The sequence below is a fragment of the Sebastes umbrosus genome, chromosome 18 (genome assembly GCF_015220745.1).
Source record: "Sebastes umbrosus isolate fSebUmb1 chromosome 18, fSebUmb1.pri, whole genome shotgun sequence".
In the NCBI taxonomy this organism is placed as follows: domain Eukaryota; kingdom Metazoa; phylum Chordata; class Actinopteri; order Perciformes; family Sebastidae; genus Sebastes; species Sebastes umbrosus.
In genome coordinates, this window is record NC_051286.1 from 11,655,759 (window position 1) to 11,674,931 (window position 19,173).

General features: G+C 42.0%; 1 protein-coding gene across 10 annotated transcripts in view; it reads left to right on the forward strand.

Annotated features, from left to right (window-relative positions):
* Positions 1-9,748: 9,748 nt before the first annotated feature.
* Positions 9,749-19,173, forward strand: part of syne1a (spectrin repeat containing, nuclear envelope 1a) — a 132,288-nt gene continuing 122,863 nt past the window's right edge. For 6 of the 10 annotated variants that reach the window (XM_037750138.1, XM_037750145.1, XM_037750147.1 and 3 more), the window contains exons 1-3: positions 9,754-10,240; positions 12,583-12,644; positions 18,618-18,713. In XM_037750138.1, the coding sequence (XP_037606066.1) occupies positions 10,096-10,240; positions 12,583-12,644; positions 18,618-18,713 (303 nt within the window). In that variant the 5' untranslated portion in view covers positions 9,754-10,095. Of the gene's footprint in view, positions 10,241-12,582; positions 12,645-18,617; positions 18,714-19,173 lie in introns of all 10 variants that reach the window. The other 4 variants (XM_037750148.1, XM_037750141.1, XM_037750144.1 and 1 more) reach the window with 4 other exon arrangements.

Genomic DNA, 19,173 nt, shown 5'->3' on the forward strand with positions numbered 1-19,173 from the left:
CATGCATTCCCGCCTACGCCTCTGGGTTTTACCGTCTGCTAGCCTATCAAGTGGGCAAGTTTGCAAAGTCTCATTGTGTTTGGGAGCACCTGGTTGAGTTGTCTGTGCGTGGGCTGTGTGTAATCCTGTACTTGCAATTTGCTTGTGATCAGATAATACAGATGGAGATTGCCCCAGATGGAGTTTTTCAGTCAGTTCAGGCTTTGCGTTTTGTGTTATGCTTTTAAGGAAATTTATGCAGCATGGTCCAATTTTTATAAGCGCCTATTGTCATTTTAGTCAGGGAGGATGCTGAGCAGGAGGAAAGGTGAAGGGTAAAGGGCAAAGGCAGCAGAGGTCAGCAGCGTATTAGATGGATGAAAAAGGGATGAGAGAGGCAGCGGGAAAAAAGCAAGAAAATGAGACTGGACAAGCCGGGAGGAGAGAGAGACCGAGAGCCCACACACCAGTTTTTAAGCTCCTGATTGCTGGTGGGACTGGCACAGATCCTCAGGTTGGCACAGGGCCAGGGTGACATCCTGTTGCCAGGGGCGACATTATGGTGCGGCCGCAGCCAAGGAAGGACCAAGCAGACGGTCACCTTGAGCCATGCCAGCCTCCTGTTTAGTTCTGACACCGCCATTTATCGTCTGCGGCTCTGGATACCACCGCTTCACACACATAATGTGCCCACGCTCGCACACAGACACCGAAACAAACACTGGGTGTTAAAAATAGCTGTGATGCATCTTCGCCCCCCGTCACCCCCCCTATCATACCACTGGGAGTCAGCAGTTTAGGCTGAGTGGTTAAACAGACACCGAACGAGTCTTCAAGGCCGTCAGACCATTAACATGAAGCCATTACTCTGTTGTAGCCTCAGAACTGTGGCAGTAGGGCCAGTGTGGGATAGATGAGTTGTTGTTTATTCTGCTGCTTCTTCTTCTTCTTCTTGTCTTTCCAGATTGTGTTTATGACTTGTTGCCATAGCGGCAGTCGCATGACAGCCAGCACAGCCTTTTTTCACCCTGTGGGCTTATTGGCCATGTCTTGTTCAGCTTCTGCTTCTTTAACAGGACATTATGTTTGATAGATGTTATGTGTGTGTGTGTGTGTGTGTGTCTGTATACTATTTAGTGTGTTAAATCCATGCTAGTTTCTCGGTGACAGCTTCTATTGCAGATCAGATTATAATCTATTTTAACCTGACACTCCGTAAGGGTTTGAGTGACATATCACAAGATTAGGTCACTGGGGGTTCCACCCATACAATATGGAGGGTGGGCCCGCCTTCATCTACTCTAAACCCTCTTTCAAAGATCACACCTTCATGAAGGTCAACGTGTATTTCAACATTACCTCAGTGAAGCAAAATATCAGCATTGAATCTTTTTTTCTTTTAAGTAATTACACCTCCTTTTGGCATTTCTGTCTCAGCATTTCTGCCAAGTTGGATGTCTGTTGATTAAGCTGAACTTCACAAGGCGGATTGACTAAAATGTTATGCAACGCAAACAGCATTTAATGAAACAGACAGTACTAAGACTCTCTACAGATGTAATGAAAGGAATATTCACAGGATTTACAGGCACAGCAAGTTACTGTTAACTAGAAGTGGGAATGACCAGAGACCCCACGATACGATATTATCACAATACTTATGTCGAAATACGATCTTGTTGAGATTTTAAACATTTTGCAATATGCTGAGTATTGCGATAAGATATATTGCAATATATTGAGATTTATTACCTTTTTTCAACTGTAAATTATGCAGTTTGTCAACATCTGTTTTATCTAATAAGATACAGTTTTCACTCTGTTCATCTCAGAGTTTTCATTCACATATCTTGAGCTGAAAGGTCAAGGCCATGTCAGTTTTTCCTCGCCAAAATTAAGCGTAACTTTGGAGAATTATTTGACGTTCTTCCCGACAAGCTAGTGTGACATGGTTGGTACCAATCGATTCCTTAGGTTTTCTAGTTTCATATGTTCTTCACTCTAGCTTTAAGACTGAGACTGTTACAACCTCTGAAAAACTAAATAGCGGCCATCGGATTGTTAAGAGGTTAGGGCAGCTCGGTTGGATATGGGTTGTTCACTTAGATCCAATGTGAATCGTATGCACGACGGCCTCTCCTGGCTTACTGTTGAGAATATGTCATCATTACACACTGGTAATGTTCAAGTCAGGTATTAATTACAATATTCCAGGTTTTTTTTGTTGAATCAATTTGTTTATAGTAATACTGTACATGACCATAACACCAGAGGGTCCAGAAATGGTCAGCTTGTACTGCCTCGTCCTAGAACTAATGCGTTACTACGATCTTTTATTCATAGATCAATTTCTCTCTGGAATAGTTTGCCTCAAAGTTTCTGCTGCATTGTTAGTAAATCAGCGCTCAAAAAGAAACTCAAGTTTTATCTAAGACTGTAATTAATTTGCTACGCTGGTGTTTGTATGTTTGTTTTGTTTGGTATGCTATCTCAGGTGTCATATCTCTAAGTTTGATCTATAACTAGTTATTTCTAAGATTTTTAATTCCTGTATTTGTGTTTTGTTTGGTATTTTAATGTGTTTTTATGTGCTTAATGTGGACCCCAGGAAGATTAGCTGGTTGCTATGGCACCAACTAATGTGGATCCTTTATCAAATCAAATCAAATAGTTTAATAAAAAGCCGATACTAACCACACAAAATCTTGCGATACCATACTGTATCGTTTTGTTTTTTTCCCCCACCCCTATGTTAACCCAGTATGGACCATTACATTTAATATGGACCAAAGTTACAGCTTTAAGCCTCACTGATTCCACAATGATACAGTTCCTGCAGCATTTCTATAACATCTCTGATTCTGTCAGATTGAGGCATCAGATAGTTTTGATGGACGTACAGGACAATGTCCTCACAGATAAAACCCTGACACCTCAGCTTGTGACCCCAAGACACATTCAGCTTCTGTCTGTAATACTTTGAGTCTCGTGCTCGCTCTTATCTTTCACCCACAGACACCTCTGTCCCTTTTTTTCACCTGCCACAATGTGATTGGATAGTGGAAAATTCTGCCTTTGGCGGTCCATTTAGCACTCGAAGGTTTTTAAATAGAGGTCAGATTGTGATGCCCTGACCTCTGAGAGGTCGGCTGGCCAGCTAATGTGATGATTTCACAGCATACCTGAGTTAGTAGTAAAAATAAAGTCATTCCCAGCTTTTATTTTAATCTGCTCGGCGCACCAGATGGGTTTGGGTTTATCACAGCAGTAGATATTTTCAAATAATCTGTGTCTCACAGAAGAGAGCATTAACATTCAAATACAATACATCTCAGCTAGCCTGACCATTTCATTCTCATTTTATTATCCTGTTTTTTAAAATTCAACTTATGCTGTACATACAGTATCTCTACAAAATCAGGCACTTCCTCAGCTCTTTACTTGTGTTGTGTCATTGTTTGCTCCTACTGGATTCAATTGCCACGTTCCCGTGTTCCTGGAGGGATGGGGTCCGTGATCCCTTTTCATGTACCTTCAGTGGGGAACAAAGCAATGGAGGTGCTGTATCTATGAAATATTATTTCCTGTTGTGCTGCATGCTGACATCTGTCCCCTCGAGCCTCTTTCTCTCTCTAAGGCTTCCTGCTGCAGACACAAAACACAACCTGCCACCTGACACAACAAACCCTGTTTTCCTGCTTTTAATAATTCAAGAATGTTCAGTGAGGAAAAAGTGAGCATTCAGGCGATGTTTAGGGAATTTGAAGGAAATGAATAATGCCTCAACAGAATGGGATTACTTACTGGACAGGTGGTTGTTGTCAGAGTAAAAACAAAAGGAATACATCTGCTGGTTGCAAAAATAAATGGTTGAGATTCACTTTCAGTAAGACAGAAAACGTCCCCAGCTGGATAAGAATAAATACACTCAAGTGGTTGTGTGCCACAGGATTTTGTAGATGATTCTGGCTCCGTTCCAGTCGGTGTTTTTATTTCACAGCAAAGACGGGACTTATAACTGAATTTACTGTTCTGGCCACAGTGATTTATTTAGTGTGCTGACGCCAGTCCTTTCACTTTGCTCGTCCCTGTAATGTGTGGCGGGCCACTGAACCTGGATAAAGAGCTTAGACTGTCTGACCCACTCCTGCACTCAAAGCATCACACAGGCACACACACATACACACAAAATCATCACACACACATTCATAGAGAGAGCAGCAGAGAAACATCAAGCTGGAAATATTTTTTTTTCAAAGCCAAATTGAGTCTTTCTAATGCTCTTAGTGCCACTGAGTGGCGTTTTGATATGACCCCTGGTGCCTCCCGTGGAATAGATGCTTTGTATCGGCCGCATGTTCATTCTGTTTGTGTGTGGTGTTAAAATGTGGTTTTGTTCAGCTGATTGTATTTACCTGATAAAAGAGCCCCTGAAAAATAGGAAGAAAAATTGCAGCTCAAATCCAATAAGGCACAATGTGAAACTGTTTTGCCACAGGATTTGATTTTCTGCAGCATCCCTCTCAGAAATGATTCAAATTGATAATTGAAATTACTATGTTTTTTTAGAGCGGCAACGATTAATTGATTTGTTGTTAACTATTAAATTAATTGCCAACTATTTCTATAATTGATTAATCAGTTTGAGTAGTTTTTTAAGAAAAAAAAGTCTAAATTCTCTGATTCCAGCTTCTAAAATGTGAATGTTTTCTGGTTTCTTTACTCCTCTATGACAGTAAACTGAATATCTTAAAGTTGTGGACAAAACAAGACATTTGAGGACGTCATCTTGGGCTTTGGGATACAATGATCGACAATTTTCACCATTTTCTGACATTTTATAGACCAAACAAACTAATCAATTAATTGAGAAAATAATCGACAGATTAATTGACAATGAAAATAATCATTGGTTGTTGCCCTATATATTTAAACCCTAGGTGATAATAGTTTTTCAAATTTATTTGTTCAAACTTTATGTTATATTATTGCGTTTTATTCAATTTTTACTACAAAATGTTCTATTTGTTTCTTTTTACTTTATAAATACCTTTATGTTTTTCACTTTAATTCATTGGCATGCTCATCTGTTTCATTGCTTTGTGTGTGTCAGTACTGCAGGTGCTGAAATTACTGTATCAGTGGCCTGGCTTTAATGAACACTGGGACATTTGGACATTTTTGTTACCGACAAAGTGCCTTCTCTGCACATCTGGTGCTGAAAAGGGAGTGATGGTGCTTGAAAGAGGAAAGGGGTTGTTTTGATAATCACTCTGACTTGTTCCCCCCTTCTTACTCTCTTTAATGTGGTGTCATTATTACTGAAATGTAATTAGCTATGCTAATGGGTTGGCATTTGGACTTCCGTCTCAGCAGCACTTATGTTGGGACTGGTAAAAATGTGCTGTAGATGAAGTGGGATGGCGAATGGAGAGGCTGAATGGGCACGTGAGGGTTGAGTGGACGCGCTGAGGGTGTGATTGAGGGTGTTATTGAGTGTTAGGGTGAAAGTACTCCGGCGGAAGTGCAGAGAAGGTTTTTTTTTTTTAAATTAGGAATTGTTGGGGTGAAAGAGAAGAGCTGGAATCAGGAAGTGGATAAAGAAGCTTTTGGGAGCACCAAAACCTGTTAAATCACTTTGTGTGTGTGTGTGTGGGTTACGAATGTGTGTGTGCATGTGTTGGGTGTGCGCTTGTGAATGTGTTTGTATGGAGCAATTACAGGCTACCTCTCTTGCACACAACAAAGCCATCCATTTAGTGCATGATAGCTTTAACAGGCATGTTCCATTAATGTTATACTGCAGAAGAAAATGCATTATCGCCAGAGAAATCTAACAGGCTTCTCCTGTGTAACAGCATGGTATCAACACTGCCTTTGTGACTCTCACTAGAGCTACTCATGCTTTCATGTGCTTTTCTTTTCATTTAAATGTCCACCCACTTGAATAATATTAAGATAATATAATTGAATTAATGCAGTACTAAATTAATACTTGACAGCAGAGTGTGCAACCTTGTACAGTACGTGTGGAGTGCCCGTCCATTTCTGACCGACCGCAGTCGCGGCGGGTGAGTTGTGGAGTCATTAATAGATTAAGAGAGATCAGAGATGCTCAAGTGCAGAGCGAGGTCATCCGGGAGGCTGCATTTCAAAAGCCGAGCTTATGCTGAGCGTGTTAATTTTTCCTGTGTTGTCCTCTCTTTGTACTGTACTTCCAGACACTTACAAAGAGAACTTCACATACTTAAACCTTCACTTGTCCACTAGGTGGCGCTGTGTCTCTATACACTCCTCATAAGGCTAAGTAAGAAGTCTTGGCTGCTCAGATAGAAAACCCAAATATCCTTGGGGTGAATAGATTACGATATGAGCAGAAGCAGCGTTATTCCGCCCTCCAGGAGGCCGTTTGTTTTTCCTTTAATGGCTGAAAAGAGACTGTTCCTGCTCTCCTCAGGAAGCCTCGCACCCCGCAGACGTACCTGTGTGAGCGCTGGGCGCTGACCCACGTCCAACATCCACAACCTCAGAGAGGGATCTGGTATTTTGTAGGGCTGCCAGGGGCGCCATTAGGGATCCAGACCAGCTGAGGTTCAGTCTGTTTTAACCCTCCAACCAACCAACCCCCCCCCCCTCACTCCTCTCTCTCCTGAGGTCTGCAGCCTAAAGGAGTCTGTTGGTTTATTCTTGCACATACAGTAGACGAGAAAATGATTCTGTCTCCATTCAGCTTATTTTATTTTGTGTGTGTGTGTGTGTGTGTGTGTGTGTGTGTGTATGCACCTGCTCGCCCTGCATTTCATTCCACTCCCATGGTGAAACCTAATAAGTCCCATGAATCCTCCCCGTCTTGTTTTGATTTTGTCCCGGGGTTGTTTTTCTAAACAGTTTAGCTCCCCAGGGACGTTCAGCGCTCTCACTTTCTTCCGTACGGCTGCTATCTGGAAGAATTCTACTAAAACATACCAACAAAAAACAGAAATGTTGTGTTTTAATAGACTATTTGGAGTCCCAGCATGTCTATAATTGGTCATTATTTTCTATTGCTTCCTTCTAAATTTACTGTATTAAACTAGATTCACTGCCAGGCTAACAGGATTCTCATTGACACGTTCAGCACCTTGGATAGTTCCTTCACACTTCTGAATTGAAGTGTAGCTCTCCAGGAATTATTTATCAGACACCGAAAACACCTTTCACCTGGCAGAAAGATTGTTATAAATAGAAATAAATTGCACACGGGCTCATCAGTCAATATAGTCTGTTTCATTATTTACATCATTGATATTGTGTGTGCTGCACAAACAGTAGTATGTAAAGAACAATAGATTTTTGTCTATTTGTCTGGCTGTAGTTTGGGTCTTGCAGTAATATTATTGAGTATAGACTGTGAGGGTTTGCATTGTTGGATTCTGCTTGCCACTGGTGTAATATTCAGTTTTTATATTCTGGAGTGTGCAAGTAAAGGCAATGTATATGTAAATACAAAAAACAGGACTGCATGAATTTTTCTTTGAACTCTTACTCTCAGTTTATCTATAATACCTGTGCGCACATACACACACACTAAGGCACATACACAGTAATCATACTGTATATGCAGACACTGGTTTGAAAGACAGGTCCGTGGAATCGGCTCATGATGGCACCGTGGCGGCCAGTTTCAGGGCTGTTAAAGGGAGGAGTGTCAGCAGCGTGATTATCAGCAGACAGATAGCGGATGACAGCTGCCATTGGTTATTGATGACTTTCATAATTAAAATCCCTTATGGGGGGAACCCAAAGAACAAAAGGGAAAATCACACAAATGATGAATGGTCCTTTCATCTTTAAGGCTGATATAAGACCCACCAGGCCATTCTGCCCGAATATTGCTTTCCTGAAAACTCTCTGAATATGGTTTCAAAGAAGAGCCCAGTGTTTTTAATATTGCCAGAGCTTGTGTTTGTGTGTGTGTGTTTGTGTGTGTGTGCTAGAGAATATAAGAAACAAAATATGAGGAAAATTGAGAGACTGGATAAGAGAGAGCATAGGTTAGACAGATACAGAGATAGAAATCAGACAGTGAAAAGAAGAAGAGGTCAACGTACTGCAACACTGCTATAATTTTACCGCAGCAGTGGAGGGGGGTTGGGGTAATTTTGGCTCCATAACACACAGGCTTGCTTCTGATCCAGTTCCTAGTATCAACTCTAGTAACCCTGGCGGTTGGAGAGTGTCTCTTTAGATGCTGAATTCAGAGTAGTTGGATGAACAATGCAACCATTGTATGCAGTATTGTTTGTTTTTCGCCTGGTTTGATGCTGAAGTTTTACAAGCAGCAGCACATGAATGAAGGTTAAAACACTCTTAACATTGTTTCCTTTGTTCTGGATTTGCCTATATTGTCTATAGACTGGGGATGTCAAAGTTAACGCGATAATAACGCGTTCATGCAAATTCGTTTTTAACGCCACTAATTTCGATAACGTATTCGATCTTTCGGAGGTTGTAGCGGGCTCAGTTTTAAAGCTAGAGTGAAGGTATCATTTGAAACTAGACAACCTAAGGAATCCATTGGTACCATCCATATACATCATAATACATTGTCGCCAAGGATTAATAATGGAGGTTAAATAACGCTCCAAACTTGCAAAAGGGGGGAAAATGGGTTCTATGGGTACCCACGAGTCTCCCCTTTATAGACATGCCCACTTTATGATAATCACATGCAGTTTGGGGCAAGTCATAGTCAAGTCAGCACACTGACACACTGACAGCTGTTGTTGCCTGTTGGGCTTCAGTTCGCCATGTTATGATTGGAGCATATTTTTTATGCTAAATGCAGTACCTGTGAGAGTTTCTGTACAATATTTGTCATTGTTTTGTGTTGTTAATTGATTTCCGATAATAAATATATACATACATTTGCATAGAGCAAGCATATTTGCCCACTCCCATGTTGATAAGAGTATTAAATACTTGACAAATCTCCCTTGAATGTACATTTTGAACAGATAAAAAATTTAATTAATTTGCGATTACTCACGATGAAATATTTTAATCGATGACAGCTCTACTATAGAAAGACTTAAAACTCTAATTTTGCTGAGTATACTCTGTTTACTACCTTCTGTACGTCGTCCAAACCTGTCCTCAGATATTGTATTCACCTCTATTGTATTCTATTGAATATAGTACTCCCTCCCTGGGAGAAAACAAACAGACAGATGTACTGTATGGGACTGTGGTTCAGATGAAAGCCGATCCCTTTTGAAGATGGTACAGTAGCAGATCAGACAGGACGACTGCCAGAGATAGTCTGCTCCCCTGCAGGCTCTATAGAGTAGAAAGCTGCACGCCTCAGAGCACTGTATGGTATCTGTGTGGATGAGAGAGAGAGAGGAGGGGTATTAGAGTGCCTGTACCACATAGGGAATTCCTGCACGTTTGTCCCGATGCTGTGTTTGAACATGTGTGTGCGATGCTGTCAGAGTAGAGCTCACACTTTCCCCCCTCCTAACCTGCTAAACGGTCCCCTTCAACCCACCCACCACCCTCCTCACCGCTCACTTCTCCCTCTCCAACATCAGTACGGGGCTGCTGTGACATCACTCATTCCCACGCACTCTGATTGGCTGGCTAGTGGAGGGAAGTGGATCGTTCCCGCAGCCTACAGTGAGAAATTAGGAGAGAGAGAGAGAGAGAGAGAGAGAGTACGTGGGAGGGAAAGACAGAGGTAGAGAGTGTGTGAGAGAGAGAGAGAGACTAAGCAAGAAAGATTGATGCTGAGGCAAGCCGACACTGCACTGCTCTCACTCACACACACAAACAGTCTCACGCGTACGCTCAACATCACACTACCAAGCTGCTTAACAGGCAGGAAAAACACTGAGTCTGACTGAGTCTGCAGCCCTGCTACTGCAGGACAGGACAGAGGACAGCAAGACGAGAGGAGAGCAGGAGGGTGAAACCTTCCTCCCTGCTTCGCCTCAGAGCAACAGTTTCACTGCTGTCATCTCGGGAGGTCCAGTGCTCCAGGGAGCTCTTTAAGGACACCTCCCCAAAAAAAAGGGGGCGAGGCAGCAAGGGCAGGAGCAAGGGCAAGTATAGCCTCTACCCGGAGGTTTGCCGTGAATGTCCTCTCAACGTCCTCATGAGAACAGGCGGGAATCGAGGCGTAGTCTGGGGTACAAGATGGCACGACGAGCAGGGGGCGAAGGCTCCCCGAAAAAGAACACATCCCTCAACCTGGTGACGGGGTTCTTCCAATACCTCCGCGGTAAGTGGGACAGTGTGTGCATGAATGTGTGTCCCCTACTGAGGTGGAGAGTGTGAGAAAAAGAAGTCATAGAGTGTGTATATTTTGCATGTGTGGTATGCTGTGTGTGTGTGTGTGTGTGTGTGATTTAGCGTAGCACTGCAGTATGGGCTGTATGTGCCGATGTGAGTGTGTGCATTTTGCAGTGTAATTTCCTCACTAAGTGATCAATGCAGGGGAGATTTTTTTTGGGCTGTGGACGTGGTGTGTGTAAAGCAAAATGTGCAGAAATTTAAAGGGGGCGTTTCCACTTTGGCAGAGTGTGTGTCTGTCCGTCTGTCTGCGTGTGTGTGCGGAGGTTGCTGAGCTCTGAGCCTACAGCAGGTGAAGCAAGCAGACAAGTAGCAGCTCACTGCATGTGTCACGGCTCAGCGGGCAGACTGTCAAAATGTTTGATTTCTTATCTCTCGCTCTGTTTGACCCTGTGGCGTTGTGCCTGTCTGCTCATCTGTATTTGGATACCATGCATTCAGCATTCTGTCGCACTGTCTCACTGTCTTGATAGATTAGATTAGATTGCAAGAAACCATTACCATAATGTTTCTTTGGATTTGTTTCCTGTCACATCTCTCTTATGGGGGGAATGAACAAAACGGAGAATGGGGCAGAATGGTTGCTTTTTACAATTTTGTCTATAGACACAAGCCTCTGAGACTAGATTTGAATGATATTTCATTAAGGTCATTTTCACTGTGGGGGGTCAACGTGGGAACTCAGGGGCTGCGGATGCGGCTAATGATGATACAGGTCAACACTAGCCGAGTAGGTAATCAAGTGTGTTAAAACGCTGCTGCGAGGCTCGGTTGCTGAGGACGGCTGTTTCCCTTTGTGATATTGAAAGAATGTGACCGTGTGTGTGTGCGCGTAAGTGTGTCTGTGTGTGCGCAGAGTTCAAAGTCACCCCGTCCCTGAGACTGAGAGGCTGGCACCACGCTCGTGCAGACATGTTCTCCGTCACACACATGTTCCTATTCCAGGATGTGTGGGGGGCTAAATCTTTCTCATTCTCCTCCAATATTACCGCCCATCAATATTTGATTACTCCTGGACCCAATCAAAAGATTAATTTGTAGAACGGGGGACCTGCTCAGTGGCACGTATGACTTTGCATGAATGTATCTGCATTATGTATGAACACCCCCCCCCCCTCCCACCTCTCTGATGCACACACACACACACCTTACTGTTCAGGTCTGCCCACAGCACCTAGTGACACACTAACCAACTTGAGTGTAATCAAACCGTCAGCATATTTCATTAAGGTAGAGGAAAGCACTGTGTCAGACGTCCTCTCTCGCTGATAACATGCTTATCTCAAGGATATTGCTCTGTGGCGCAGACGGGACAGAAAAAAAAAATATTGTCACATGTGCCAGTCACTGTACATGATTGGATCCTTAGAGTCCCGGGCAGACTATACATCTGGTTTCTGCACATTATAATGGGATTCATGTGACAGCTGCACATGAATTTGTCGATTACAGATGTAACCGTCGCAGAAGTCTCAATTGTTGTTGCATGGGCTGCAAGCAACAATGAATTTTGCTGTCAGAAGGGAATCAGGAAGGAACGATTATGCAGTAGTTGCTTCTAAAAAGCCTGCAGAAAACATGCAAGTCTAAAACTACCTCTATACTATGTTTGCCTGTGTGTGCGAGTGTGTATATGTACTATATGTTTGCTTGTGCACATGTGAGAGACGAGGCTTGATTTATGTCTCGTCCTCATTTAAGTTAAGTGGCTTTTTAGGGGACATCGTCAGCAGACATCTATGCTATTGATTGTGCCTTTGCTAAATGGGCTTTATCGCTGCAGCCACCACAAACAATGTCCTTGCTTATATGTAGGTAAATCAGTGCATTTGAAGTAAGGTTGTGAGTATTATAGCAGCATATTGCACGCTTAAACTGTGGTCAGAAATGAATAAAGCCTTCTTATAGATCATGGCAGGGATACATGTCATCGAAAAGGAAGAACCGCTGCCCTCCTATCTTCTAAAGGGCATTTTTGAGAGCAGGATTTTCTGTCCACTCTTAGAGGAGTCCAGCTAGTGAAAATGTCATTTTTAAATGTCAAATGCCTTCTCTTACTACATCAGTGTAAGGTATGATGTGGGGCGGCTGCGTTCGGACACATTAGACAGACTAGTAATAATATCAAAGTTAATTAGAGTCGACCATCCAGCTCTGCAAAAACCCAATCAACTCTCAAAACAATAGACAATGAGAAGATTGTGCTTTAATCCCCTCTTTTGTTTATTATTGCATGTGACTGATAGTGACGCTTTGGGCTCTGATTTACAGATGAGCAGGAGGCTGTGCAGAAAAGGACATTCACAAAGTGGATCAATTCCCACTTGGCAAAGGTAAGAGAGTCTGGTTGATTCCCACTACTACTGCTGCCAGCATTGTGTGTCTCTTTACACAAACACCGGTGCTGCTGAGTGTGGATTTAGAACTTCTCATTGCTTTTCCACTTCTAATCACTTTGCTCTACTATACTCCATCCACTGTGCTTTTTGTGACTTTTGCTCCATTTCCAAAACACGCCGTGGAGCTGGTCATGGGACCGACCGTGCCAGCTAAGACCACACACACAGTCATTCTAACTTGCATGCCTTTCATATTCCTTTTTTATTCCTCCAATCTCATATAGCTTGTAGCAAGGATTTACTCTCACTCTAATTATCACTTCACATTACCCCATCTAATACACTGTATATCTTTTTTCCTGCAAGCAACTGTCAATAATTTAAGTCTTAGTAACCTGTAAGCTCTCTATCTCAATATGGGCCAATTTAGATTGTTCAGGATAAGAGATTTTAGTTAAAAACTGCCCTTCATTTGCCTCCTCAATGAGCGTGGACACCACTATATCTGTCAGTTACACTAAACAATTACACTTGATGCAGCTGCATGCCGAGGGGCCAGCGTAAGCGTGTAATTATTGTATTATACTGCATTAGGCTCCTCAATTTAACCCATTACTGCTTGAATAGTGTGTCAGGAACGGGTGGACAAGGCAAATATGGCACAGTGCAACACAATTAAGTGTTATTTCAATCTGCACCGCTGCTTTCAAGGTTTCCTATTTGATTACGACAGCTGTGGAGGCCTTGAACTGCGGTGACGTGGAGCAGAAAATTCATTTGAAAAGCACTCTGGAGGGAATAAACCTTGACGTAAATATTAAATATCATGTCTCATGACCATGCCAGCAGAAAATTACACACAACCCAATACTTAAAATGCCTTGAATCTTTGATAACGTTTAGGTAAGCACATAGTTTATTTATTAAGTCATTTTGATGCAATAGAGTAGAGCCACAGTCCTTTTGCTCTTTCATGGTCGCTGAAAATGTTTGGGTTTGTGCAATTATGGAAAGACGATGAGGATTCAGAGGATACCAGGGAGAGGGATCCCCAAAATATCTCGATTTAAAAAGTGTAAAGGAATAGTCCAACATTTTGGGAAATGCACTTATTCGGGAGGTTATGTACTGTTTCTTGGCTGGGAACGGCAACTTCTTGGAGTCTCCTTTGGTTGCATGACAGCTGCTCCAAGCCGAGAAATAGTCCGTCACTAAAGTCCCCGTAAAACCACAGCATGTCAAATTTTCACTTACGTTTTTGTACTGATGAAACAAACTTACAACCTACTAATTAGTGAGCTTTAGAAGTGCTGGCAGGTGGATTTTGTTACCTTCAGACTGAGACTCCCCCCTGATTCTAGTGTTTATGCCAAGCTAATCTAACCCTCTGCTTGTTCCAGCTTCGTATTTTTACCATACAGACTGAGATGTGAGAGTGGCATCGATCTTCTCATCTAACTCTCAGCAAGAAAGCAAAACTTCATACTACCCAAATGTCTAACTATTCTTTTAACTTAAAGTGCAATAACAGTGTCTGGTGGACCAATTGTCCTGAAACTGACAACAATAAACTGGTTTGACCAGGAGCCGGGAAATTTCATTTGAATTCCATTTAAATTATCTTTAATTAACCGATTCATCTAATCAATAGATTAGCGATACTATCACACGGGTCCATCAGAGGAGATAACAGTATTTGTTCCCCACGCTTCTCTCTCCGCCTTGTTGATCAAATTAGTTGCTCTCCTCCTCGACCATCATGAAACTGCTTACCCTTTCACCTGATGCCTGACGTTGCCATAGTGATACTGATTGGCCTATATTTGTCTTCAAAAATGTCTCGGTCGTCATGGCAGCTTGGTAAATGTTCGGAGAGCTTTGTGATGAGTAGGGGGTAAAAGTCAATTCGGCAGGTGCGGAGGATCTAGTGTAATAAGGAGGTGCATTTCTTTAAGATGTTATTCAAACTAGTTGGGATGAAATGGCATCTTGTCTCACGTGTAAATACTCTAAAGAGACAAAAAATGTGTGAGAGAGACAGACAGGAGGATAGAGAGGGGGAAGAAGCTTTAACAGTTGGTTTAGCTTTGCTCTCAGAAGGATAGATCATGCCCTTGGCTATGCAGATGATTAGGCCACTCCAGTTATCACAGGTCTTTAATTCAGCGCCTAAAGGTATGTGATTAATCGTTGGGTGAGTTGAGACATGGCACGAGGGCTTCCTTTCACTATCACTCCCCTCCCCTCCCCCTTACTTTTCCACTCCACAGGTATAACAAAAGAAGTCTTATGAGCTCTGACAAAGAGTTTCTATGAGAGGACGTATTGGAGCTGGTAATTTATACAGAAGATTAATGACTCTCATTACTCGGGAGTAGTTCACCAGATTAAGACACCAGTTATAGACCAAAGGTATAAACTGTAAGAGAGCAGCAGGGCACTACTTTTTGCATGTTGTTTCTTTCATTTAAATAGAGGGTGATGCTGTTTAGACCAGTCATTCTCAAAGCGGGGTCCGTGGTACTCTGTCAGGGGGTCTGCGGAATAATTAGCTATAAATGATAAAATGATGCTGCATCATTTAAAAAGTGCCTATTTATAGATCGGGACCATTTGCTCCAATAAAACAAGCAGATTGTGTCCATTTACCACCCACGTTAGCTTTGGGCCATTAGAAACTCTGATATGATAGTTACACATCACGTCAATCTGTCATGAATCAGTCACTTCGCCCAGGGAGCAACGTACCGTTCCTTTTGCTGCTTAGTTTAGTTTATTAGCCAGCTAGCTAGCTGACGAGCATGGAAAAATATTTGAGTCAGTCCATATTGTCAAGCGACGCTAAGTTCAAACTAGCTAAATTGAGAAAACATGACGACATTTATATTGAGCGAATTGAAATGTGTTTCTGTTTATCACTATCAAACAGCATAGTATTTACTGTAGGTTGAAAAGTTTTAGAATACAAATAGTTACAATGTTATCTAAGAGTACAAATAGTAGTAAGCATTTTGCTTAATAATTACGATTATGAGGGGATCCTTGGCAAATGTTCTCCCCTTTAAGGTATCCCTGGTCCCAAAAAGTTTGAGAACCCCTGATTTAGATCCCGCAAATACATATATACAGTAGTATATTAAAGGATACTGCTCGAATTTTCCTCCGAATTTTTGTTCTCATGTAAGTATCAGGCTTGCTGTTGCGCAGATGCACCCCGTACTGCAGTGGAGTGACAAGGGGGGAGAATTCAGTGAGCGGGCCCCAAGTTTCCATTTTGACAAATCCTTTCTGAGAAGGTTAAAGCTTAATTACCAAGTGACCGGTGTGAGCGGCTGAGGTCTCATCGTCGCTCAGCCGTTTTCCAGGCAAACCGTTTTAGTACAGTAATCAGTGAACCAAGTGTTCTTAGAGATTACAGCCGCAGTAAAGTGAAGCTCCCCACTCCTCTTTTGGTGTTTACTTCCCTGCTCCCCCTTTTCTCTTTAATGGAGGAAGAGGGGGATTGAGTGGATGACATACTCCATGCACACTAAATTCAAACCCGGCACATCATGGTGCATGGTATGTGCCTCAGCCAACTTAGCTGCAAGGATGTTTTTTTCATATTTTTTCCATTTCCAACCTGACAATTATGCTTGTGGCCTCTTAGATTTCTTTAATGTGCAAAATTTGGTACAGACATTCATGGTGCTCTGACGATAAATCCTAATGACTTTAAAGATACCCTGACGTTTCTTCTAGCATCACCATGGTTATGGATTATATTTCTCCACACAATTGTTGTGTGAAATTTGGTACAGACATTCATGTTCCCATCATGATGAATTGTAAAAGCTTTGGCAATTCTCTGACTTTTCATCGAGCGCCACCAGCAGATCCGAATTTCAATTTGCCCAACCTTCTGGTTTTTAGTCTCTCGTAATTTCCTGCAAAACTAGTAACATTCCCATCAGCCTCAGCTGTACTTTGTGTTTAGTGTTAATTAGCAAATGTCAGCATGCTGACATACTAAACTAAGATGCTGAACCATAGACTGCATATAAAAAGTGGTCGTAGTCACCGTGACGTCACCTATTGGTTCGTGGACTACAGTCTTGAAGCCTCGAGTTCGGCATTTTTGCCACCGCCACCTTGGTTTTTGCAACCAGAACTGACACGAGAGGGTGGAGCTAAATACAACCGAACGCTGAATAAGACATTTTCAGGTGACCAAAAACGTTAGAATTTACTGTCATGAACTGAAAACACACTGTGAAAGGGTTAAAAGACAAAAATACAGACAACTCCCAGACCAGACAACTAAAGCATGCCCTGCTTTATGGTCTATTTGACTCTAAATGGGATCATAATTTACCAAATGAACATCATGCTGTATTGAAAAACACTTGAAACTAGTGATTGAGACCATAAACTCAATTGTTCCTTCAAACTGGATGTATTGCAATTCAAAATGAAACCCTCCAGTCCTCTCTTTGTTTCTGCCCCTCCCTCTGTCTTTCATGCTGTGGATCTTTTGGAATCCACTGAGTCAAGTGTACCAGGGGAATAACATGAGAGCACAGACAGACGCACGTCCTGAAACTACTCTTCTCACAATCAATTATGGCCCAGACACTCATATGTAATTAGCTCATTAAGACCTTGATTCATTTTTTTAGCTCATGTGGCTAAGCAGAGGAAATGGATATTACTTTCCTATTTTGTAATTAGTCAGAAATATCCTCATTAGCTTTGGGATTATAATGAACAAATAGGTAAATTTAACTTCAATTAGCTCATGGTATAATCTATCCCTTTGAAGGGGTATTTGTAAGTGTTTCTTCTGTCACTTTATGATAGGGGCACAAGTGCTGTCTGGATATTCTAATACCCAAAACCATGAAATGACATTAGAAGAGGAATTAGCGAGAAGAGCTACTGTATTTGGTAATTAATTTTGAAAGACGTGAGGTTGGTGTCCCTTCTCTCTTTGCCTTCTATCATTTTCCTCGCTGCCACTCTTTCTACTCAATTATACCCCTCTTGCGTATCCACGACGTTGGGGGTCGTATATTTCTCTCTCTCGCCACACACACACTCCACTTGCACACACTCGTTGCATACATCTCTGCTTCCGCCGTTTTCCCTCTTTCTCCTTCACTCCCTTCGTCGCTAATCTCCCTGTGAATGGCTCGCTCGTCTGAATCCCCCCCCAACCCCCGCCACCCCTCTCTAAACCTCCCCTCAGCCCCAGCATGTGACTGTGCTTTAAGAGAAATCCTTGATGTGGCGCCGGCAAGAAACAGAGATATGTGGATTTCCCCGAGTCTACAAGTCTGTGTCAGGTCAGGGAGGAAGTCAATGAGAAGGATAGAGTTTGAAATCATCAGCATATTTTAGGATTTGAAGACCCCATTCAGAGCCTGCTGAGCCTCTGCTTATGGCTGACTCGAGCTGTCAGTAAGACTTGGCACAGCCAAACTCTTTTGGGGCTTGAAGTACATTTTTTTACGAGGATTTCCTTTATCCATGTTTCACAAGTTGAAATTAACGTCTTACAGTATAATATATTTATTGTATTTTGGTTTATTTATGCGCTGTGCCACTTAGAGTAGGATAATGTTGAGAAAATAAACCTCTTGCCTCATGGTTTCATGTATATTGCAAAAGCTATTAAGGCTTAAATCCCAAGTTTTAGCATTCCAAGACAACTGAGAAACCTTTGTATGAGTTTATGGCATGCAACGTTTACGTAAACAGTGAATTTATGTAACAAATTATGCTCGGACACTTATTTACAAATGTCTCTTGCACACCATAAAAATTGTTCCTCGTAAAATTTTGACTTATTTTACTTTTTACGCTCATTTAGTTTTCAATGTCAAAAGCTAAATCTTTCTATTCCCCCATGCATTGCATCATTCTATGTCTGCTTGTTTGAACATATTGTTTGAAAATACTTTTTTACATGATTGTTTTCTCATGTAGCGTGTCCCGCCTCTGGTGGTGACAGACCTGTTTGAGGACATCAAGGATGGTGTGATGCTGCTGGCCCTGCTGGAAGTCCTCTCTGGACAAAAACTGGTGAGTCTCACGGTCATTTCTGCAGCATGTGATTTGGCCACCGACTTCAAACACTTCATATCCTCTGATCTTTCTGGATTAAATTTGAACTTGATCTGACGTAACAAGGAACAGGTTGCTGAAATAACAAAGAGATTCAGTTGTTTTTGTTGTTTATTTTTGCTTGTTTTTCTTTATATAAAAACGATCAGTGCTGCTGCTATACGTGTTTTTAACAAATCTCAAAAGATCTACAGACTTAATGCAGTGCATGTGAACTGAGCCACGATTGCATGGAAATGCTCATTGATCGGCTTTTATTAGGATGTTTGAATTGAATAGAAAAGCCCAGATTAACAAGGACAGATCAGAGTTCACAACACAGACAAAGACATTCACACACACACACACAGTTTGAGGATTTTACTTGGCCAATATTGCCTTAGGTCTAAGCCGTCTATGTCCTATTGATCCGGCTGTT